General features: G+C 42.6%; 1 protein-coding gene across 1 annotated transcript in view; it reads right to left on the reverse strand.

Moving 5' to 3' along the window:
- Positions 1-7,532: 7,532 nt before the first annotated feature.
- Positions 7,533-9,006, reverse strand: part of mfn1a (mitofusin 1a) — a 14,176-nt gene continuing 12,702 nt past the window's right edge. Inside the window, exons 15-17 of the mRNA XM_073491707.1 lie at positions 8,400-8,596; positions 8,183-8,317; positions 7,533-7,599 (exon numbers count right to left, since the gene is read on the reverse strand). Of these exons, the coding sequence (XP_073347808.1) occupies positions 7,533-7,599; positions 8,183-8,317; positions 8,400-8,596 (399 nt within the window). The remainder of the gene's footprint in view (positions 7,600-8,182; positions 8,318-8,399; positions 8,597-9,006) is intronic.

A 9,006-nucleotide genomic window follows, 5' to 3' on the forward strand; every position in this document is an offset into this window, starting at 1 on the left:
GACATGTAGTGTCAACGTCAAATGAAACATGATAATAATGTTTGCAAGGCTGGATTTGGACAACACCTTCCTGTGTTTAGACCACTGGACCACCATGACAACACAACCATCCATCAGCTTGCAAACAGTATGCCAAGTCACTGCCATATGCCGCTTCTTACTGGCATATGCCACTGCTTGCATATGTCGCTTGATCAGGAGTGATATGCCATTGGTAAACAGTAAACGACTCCTGATGGATCAGATTATGTTGGTAAGCAGCAGCATACAACTTGTGATGGTGTGGCTACTAGCAGTGTTGGTGGAACACAGGCGGCATTATAAAGAAAATTTTGAGGCCATGTTGGATTTGAACTTGTGATTTAAGGTCTACAGGGCATGTGCACAGACCACTACACTAACATGTGAACAGAATGTTTTGGCAACAACTGATACTAAACATCAGCTACATTCTAAATATATTTGGCAAAGAAGTGCATTGTCACAGACAACAAGTTGGTTTCCAAGTGGTCTTGAACCAATGATTATAAGGTTGTTCAACAGTGTCTTAACCACTACGCTATCAGTTCTACAGGTCTTTGAGGCTGCTGTTTGTTATCATAACCATATTGAACCTTATGAGTTCTGAGGAAAATAATGCAGAACATGTTCAAATATTCACCAAACTGACACATTTACACATAAACAGCTGAAATCACAATATGAGGTTCATAAAATGACATGTACTGTCAACTTTGAAAACAAAAAAAATGAATGAATGAGTGTTTTATTTCATATGAATGACAGACATACAGACGAAAAGGATAGGTAAGAAACCAAGGCAAAATAAAATGATAACACATAATATGCAAGGCTGGATTTGAACACATGACCTTCCTGTCAGCAGTCTGTGTATAGACCACTGGCCCAACATAACAACACAAACAACACTGCATTTGCATTTGGCATATGCCACTACTTACTGGCATATGCCGCTTCTTACTGGCATATGGCGCTATTTGCATAAGTGACTTGATACGGACTGGTATGCTGTATGCTGTTGGCAAACAGGAAACAACTATGTGGTAAGCAGCAGCATGGCACATATGATGGATAAGCATACCATTTACTGAGCAGTGTTAGTGAAACATAATAAACAACTTGGCTGACAACAACTGATACTAAATATCAGCATATAATCAGCAAGATAGCACATTAAGGTTAGTGTATCTTTTGGCTGGCACTGGGTGTTGAACCCATGATTGTACAATTCCTACTCGGCATCTTAACCACTACACTACCAGCTCAGCATGCTAAAGCCATTTGTTTGCTTTCATGACCTTAAGATTTAAGAGTTCTGAGGAAAATAATGCGGACCATGTTCAAATATTCATTTATAAAATGACATGTAGTGTCAACTTGAAAAAAAACACACAAAAAAACTGATAATAATGTTTGCAAGGCTGGATTTGAACAAACACTGGACCAACATGACCACACAACTGTCACTGACAGCAACTAACAATGATCATCAGCTTACAAATGGGATACTGCTTCTAATTGGCATATACCACTGCTTACTGGCATATGCCACCTTTAACTGGCATATGCCGCTTGAGTGGTATGCCATTGGTAAAGATGAAAACGCTGCATTATAAAGAAATAAAATGGGCCATGCTGGATTTGAACTTGTGACTTAAGGTCTATATAGCATGTGTATAGACCACTACACTAACATGTGAACAGAATGTTTTGGCAACAACTGATATTAAATATCAGCTACATTCTAAATATATTTGGCAAAGAAGTGCACTGTCACAGAGAGCAATTTGGTTTCCAAGTGGTCTTGAACCAATGATTACAAGGTTGTTAGACAGTGTCTTAACCACTACCCTATCAATTCTACAGGTCTTTGCAGCTGTTGTTTATATATAATATAACCATATTGAACCTTCAATATAATGAAATCCAATAGAGTTCTGAGGAAAATAATTAAGAACATGTTCAAATATTCACCAAACTGACACATTTACACATACACAGCTGAAATCACAATATCAGGCTTATAACACTGACAGCAACTGACAAATAATATCAGCTTACAAAAGGGCCACTTTTAACTGGCATATGCCACTGCTTACTGGCTTATGCCACCATTTACTGGCATATGCAACTTGAGTGGTATGCCAGAGGAAAACGCTCCTGATGGAGCAGAATATGTTGGTAAGCAGCAGCATGGATTAATTTCAATATTATTGAATCCAACAGAGTTCTGAGGAAAATAATGCGGAAAATGTTCAAATATTGACATAAAGTGCTTCTTACTGGCATATGCTGGCTGCTTGCTAACAAGTTGCTTGATCAGGAGTGATATGCCTTTAGTAAACAGGAAAGCCACTCCTGATGGAACAGAATATGTTGGTAACAACTGATAAAAAAAAACCCTGATAATAATGTTTGCAAGGCTGGATTTGAAGACACAACCTTCCTGTCAGCAGTCTGTATTTAGATCACTGGACCAACATGACAACACAAACATCACTGACAGCAACTGACAATGAACATCAGCTTAGATCACTGGGATGCCACTTCTTATTGGCATATGCCACTGCTTACTGGCATATGCCGCTTCTGACTGGTTTGTTTGTTCAAATATTCACCAAACACATAAACACATAGACATAAACACATAAACAGCTGACTAGAAAAAAACAAACTAAAAACTGATAATAATGCTTGCAAGACTGGATTCTGTCACTGACAGCAGCTGACAATGATCATTATCTTATAAATGGACTTACTGGCAGTGGCATATACAACGTTCTTGCCAGCAGTCTGTGCTTAGACCACTGGACCAACACAGCTGTCACTGACAGCAGATAATGAACAGCTTACACACGGGGGGCCACTGCTTGCTTGCATATGCCGCTGCTTTTTATATGTTGCTTGATCAGGAGTGGTATGCCGTTGGTAAACAGGAAACCACTCCTGATGGAGTGTAAAATGTTGGTAATGGGTTATGATGGGTTATCATACCATTTGGCATGGTATGGTATGATGGAGTGGCATACCATTTTCTGGCAGTGTTGGTGGAACACAGGCGGCATACCGAACAACTTGGCACCAGGCTGGACTTGAAGAGGTGACCTTACAGTCACAAAGCTGTGTTTGGACCACTACACTTACATGTGAGCAGACTGACAATGTCAACAACTGATAGTAAACATCAGATACATTCTGCATATAATTAGCAAGATAGCACATTAAGGTGAGTGTGTCTTCTGGCTTGCTCTTGTTGTTGAACCAATGATTGTGAACTTTCTAATCAGCATCTTAACCACTACCCTATGAGCTCTCCTCTGTTCAAGGCATTTGTTTGCTTTCATGACCTTAAGATTGAATCAACAGTGTTCTGAGAAAGATAATACAGCACATGTTTAAATATTCAGCAATCTGACAAAGAATATCAGCTTACAAAGGGGATGCCACTGTTTCACTGTTTCCGCTTCTAACTGGCATATGCCGCTTGAGTGGTATGCCATTGGTAAACAGGAAAACAGGAAACTACTCCCGATGGATGCTGCTGCTTACAGCAGAAAATGTTGGTAAGCAGTAGCATACAACTTGTGATGGAATGGCACACCAGGTACTTGTGATGTTGGTGGAACACAGGTGGCATAATAAATAACTGGCATCAAGCCTGACTTGAACAGGTGGCCATATAGCCATAATGTCTGCATTTAGAACACTACACTAAACTCCCTGCAAGGTGCAGAAACTGAAACTAGATATCAGTTTAGTTTTGCTTATTGTTGGTAAAACAGTGCACTGAGGTCAAAAAGATGGAATAAGTTGATAATGTATAATAATTACACCAACATGATATTTAGCTCATATAAAAGCTTGAACTAAGTCAGTTGTGAGTAAAAACCAGAGAACGCTTTTACTGTGATGAGGATTTAACTTCCTGTTTCCTCTGTGTCCCTTCACACCAAGACAGTTTTTAGGACTCTTACTGTTTGATTAACATGTGATCACAGTCAGTGGTTTAGTCTGCAGATTGACATGAACTTAAATTAAACTTCTGGATGTTTAGAAATGTTTTCATTAAATTCCAGTTTTATGACAACTTGTGCTTTATTTCTGTAGTTTTGGTTCATAAAGAAATTCAGTCACAGCCTGATATCACAGCCTGATATCATAGCCTGTTATCACAGCCTGATATCACAGCCTGATATCATAGCCTGTTATCACAGCCTGTTATCACAGCCTGATATCACAGCCTGTTATCACAGCGTGTTATCACAGCCTGATATCACAGCCTGATATCACAGCCTGATATCACAGTGTGTTATCACAGCCTGATATCACAGCCTGATATCACAGTGTGTTATCACAGCCTGATATCACAGCGTGTTATCACAGCCTGATATCACAGCCTGATATCACAGCCTGATATCACAGCGTGTTATCACAGCCTGATATCACAGCCTGATATCACAGCGTGTTATCACAGCCTGATATCACAGTGTGTTATCACAGCGTGTTATCACAGCCTGATATCACAGCGTGTTATCACAGCGTGTTATCACAGCCTGATATCACAGCCTGATATCACAGCCTGATATCACAGCCTGTTATCACAGCCTGATATCACAGCCTGATATCACAGCATGTTATCACAGCCTGATATCACAGCCTGATATCACAGCCTGTTATCACAGCCTGATATCACAGCCTGATATCACAGCATGTTATCACAGCCTGATATCACAGCCTGATATCATAGCCTGATATCATAGCCTGTTATCACAGCATGTTATCACAGCCTGATATCACAGCCTGATATCACAGCGTGTTATCACAGCGTGTTATCACAGCCTGATATCACAGCCTGTTATCACAGCGTGTTATCACAGCCTGATATCACAGCCTGATATCACAGCGTGTTATCACAGCCTGATATCACAGCCTGATATCACAGCGTGTTATCACAGCGTGTTATCACAGCCTGATATCACAGCCTGATATCACAGCCTGATATCACAGCGTGTTATCACAGCCTGATATCACAGCCTGATATCACAGCGTGTTATCACAGCCTGATATCACAGTGTGTTATCACAGCGTGTTATCACAGCCTGATATCACAGCGTGTTATCACAGTGTGTTATCACAGCCTGATATCACAGCCTGATATCACAGCCTGTTATCACAGCCTGATATCACAGCCTGATATCACAGCCTGTTATCACAGCCTGATATCACAGCCTGATATCACAGCATGTTATCACAGCATGTTATCACAGCCTGATATCACAGCATGTTATCACAGCCTGATATCACAGCCTGATATCACAGCAGTGTCTCTGAGCACAGATGAAGCTTCATGTTGTTGTTGTCTTCGCAGTCAGTCTGTCGTCTCCTCTGGACAAATGGGATGATGTGAACCTGGACGTGGAGGACGGAGGACGCAGGAGATACGAGAAGAGATGCACTTCCCACCACTCCTCCAGTGAACTGCTGTGGTAATAACAACCATAACACACTGAGTGTGTGTAGTGATCACACAGTCCAGTTCATACCTGATGTAATCATCTCTATATGAAACTAACCCGTCCATCACTGAGACAAACAGACTCCATGTTTCTATTCAAAGACAGAAAGAAGTTCATGTAGAACATTTGCTGAATTTACAAGAAAGAACACATAAGTCAGAATCAGTCAGAGACAGAATTTCACACAGTTTATAAAGTGTCTCCAACTCAACAACTCACTAAATTGAGACATTTTTAAAGGGAGTCTGGGGATAAAGAAGTAGTGGTAGTAGTTTAGTGTTTTTGTAAAATGTGACATGTTTAGCGTCAATAAAATGTTTCTTCTTTCATAAATTGAGTGTAAATGGTGAAATCAGTGTAAACAGTGTGTTCAAACAGCTGCTAAATGTTGGCAGGTCAGACTTTAGCACTTTAGACACAGAAGCAGACAGGCTGGTGCAGCCATGCTGCCACAAACTGACACTTTTTACAAGGAAACACACAACTTACTGTTTTCATTTAATGCTGAATTTACAAGAAGGAGACAATGATTCAGAATCTGTTGTAGCAATTTCAAAAAGTTTAAGTTTCTCCTGATGAAACAACTCTTAAAATCACCACATTTGTTAAGGGAGTCTGGTGGTGTTGTGGTTCAATGGTTGGATCAGTTGAAACAGATGAAAAAGATTTTTCTCCACGTGTGAAACAATGACACATTTCCTGGGGATGTTTTTTTTCTCACAGTGAAGTTGAGTGAAACATGTTGTCACAGGGTCTCACACGTGTCAAACTGTGAAAATAAAGTTTCGACAGATGAAACTTGTAAAGGCAGGCCACACCTTTTTTTCCCCACCAGTTCTCAGTCATAAACACAGGAGAGTAGATGATTTAGATCAGACTAGGAAAATGGATTACCAGGGGAAAAAATGTCCCCTCAGGGGACAAGGGGTAGATAACTGACCTGACAACACAAAGTCTGAATCAGTTTGCGGCTCCCGCTTCATGACGACACACTGTGTCTGTTCTGCAGCTTCTGATTTCTCCTGGAGAAAAGTGATTTTGTGTTTAATCTGAAGTACACGTCTGTGTCACTGCTGATTAATTAGTCTTTAATGACAAAATAATATGACAAACATGATCGACTTCAGTTATCAGCAGAAATGACATTAACAGATACATTAATTTATGATGTATGAGCCAGACATCTAATCACAGTTACATTAAACAGCTGGCGATGCACGATGAATGGGTCACACCGAAGTTAACGACATTTTAAACCCACGTTGATGCAAATTTGAACTGTAAAATTGTTTTAATAACTAGAAGCTTTCAGTAGAGTGCATACCTCTGCCAAGGCCCTGCATTCCCCTTTAATTCAGATCAAACATTTAAATCTACCAGATCTTTATTAAATCCACGTCAGATTTACTCACTCAGACACCAGCGACCCAAATCCGCTTTTTTTTGGATCCCTGAGAAATTATCGAACAATGTCAGAGAAGAACTTCCTGGATCCGTCTCTTTATCTGGATCAGCACCAAGTTAATGAGGTCTACTCTGGGTCAAGACTCATCCTCCATGTGAGGTTGGAGGAAATCTGTTCAGTAGTTTAATGAAATCCTGCTGACAAACCGACCAACCAGTCTGAGGTGAAACCTCAGTTGCTGATGCTGGTGCTGACGTCCTTGGCGGAGGTAATAAATGAAACATCTTCAGAGCCGGTGTTACAGGAACAACAAAGACTGTTACTAATACTGTTTTAAGGTCATTCATTGATCAGTGATTGATCCACAGAGGCTACAGACACTTTGACTACAATGTTTCATAAGTTAATTATTATCATCACAGTGAACACGAGACATTAAAACTGATCAAACTGACAGGTGGAGTACTGATAAATGTTTCCTGTATTTATTCACCAGGTGTTCTGTGAGGAAACATACTGAGGCAGTTCCAGTCCAAACAGACCAGCGGGGGGCGCTACTCTCCAACAAACCGCAGTGCAGTTCTTCTTCTTCAGTTTCCCTGCAGATACTGAACAGAGAAGGCCTCCAGCTGAGTCTCCAGCTCCGTGGCTCTGTTCCTGAAAACACACAGAACTGCTTCATTCTACCGATCAAAGTGTTTCTGATCGACTGATAAACTCAGGACGCAGTTTTACATCTGATTACAACATACATGTCTGTATATGCTGTATACTGTGGAGGCAGGGGGAAACTGCTAGCCTAGCTTAGCACAAAGACAGGAGGCAGGGGGAAACTGCTAGCCTAGCTTAGCACAAAGACAGGAAGCAGGGGGAAACTGCTAGCCTAGCTTAGCACAAAGACAGGAAGCAGGGGGAAACTGCTAGCCTAGCTTAGCACAAAGACAGGAGGCAGGGGGAAACTGCTAGCCTAGCTTAGCACAAAGACAGGAGGCAGGGGGAAACTGCTAGCCTAGCTTAGCACAAAGACAGGAGGCAGGGGGAAACTGCTAGCCTAGCTTAGCACAAAGACAGGAAGCAGGGGGAAACTGCTAGCCTAGCTTAGCACAAAGACAGGAAGCAGGGGGAAACTGCTAGCCTAGCTAGAGAAAAATCCACCATCCAACAACTTTGACCCTGCCTCCCCAGGTGGTGCTCCTGACAGTTTGACCCCACCCCCCTCAGTGACATCATGACCTCTGACCTGAAGGCCTTGGACCTCCTCTGGATGTTCTCCAGTCTCTGGATCCTGAAGCTCAGCTGCCGGATGTTTCCCTCCAGCTCGGCTTCGCTCAGATCGACTCTCTGAGTCAGACGGCTGAACGTGGACGTCAGCTCCCTCAAACACAAACATGACAGCTGAGTTCAGACAGGTGTTCTCTCAGGGACTGTGTGTGTCAGAGTGGGGGGCGGGGTCTTACTTGTACACCTGCTGGCTGCAGGCGGAGCTGGTGACAGGGATGATGGCTCTCAGGCGGTGGGTGGCGTGCTCCACAAACTGCTGCTTCAGAGCGCGCTCTCTGCTGATGTTGGTCCAGGTGAGTTTCTCGTACAGGTAGAGGAGACCGTACAGAGAGAGAGAGAGAGCGATGATACGCCAGCCCACCGAGCGCCACACCTGCAACACACAGACACACCTGAGACACCTGCAGGACAGACACACCTGAGACACCTGCAGGACACAAACACACCTGAAACACCTGTAGGACACAGACACACCTGAGACACCTACAGGACAGACACACCTGAGACACCTACAGGACAGACACACCTGAGACACCTGCAGGACAAAGAGACACCTGTGGGACATAGACACACCTGCAGGACACAAACACACCTGAGACACCTACAGGACAGACACACCTGAGACACCTGTAGGACAAAGAGACACCTGTGGGACACAGACACACCTGCAGGACATAGACACACCTGCAGGACACAGACACACCTGAAGGACATAGACACACCTGAGACACCTGCAGGACACAAATACACCTGAGACACCTGCAGGACACATACACACCCGAG

Source organism: Pagrus major, chromosome 21, assembly GCF_040436345.1.
Source record: "Pagrus major chromosome 21, Pma_NU_1.0".
Taxonomy (NCBI): domain Eukaryota; kingdom Metazoa; phylum Chordata; class Actinopteri; order Spariformes; family Sparidae; genus Pagrus; species Pagrus major.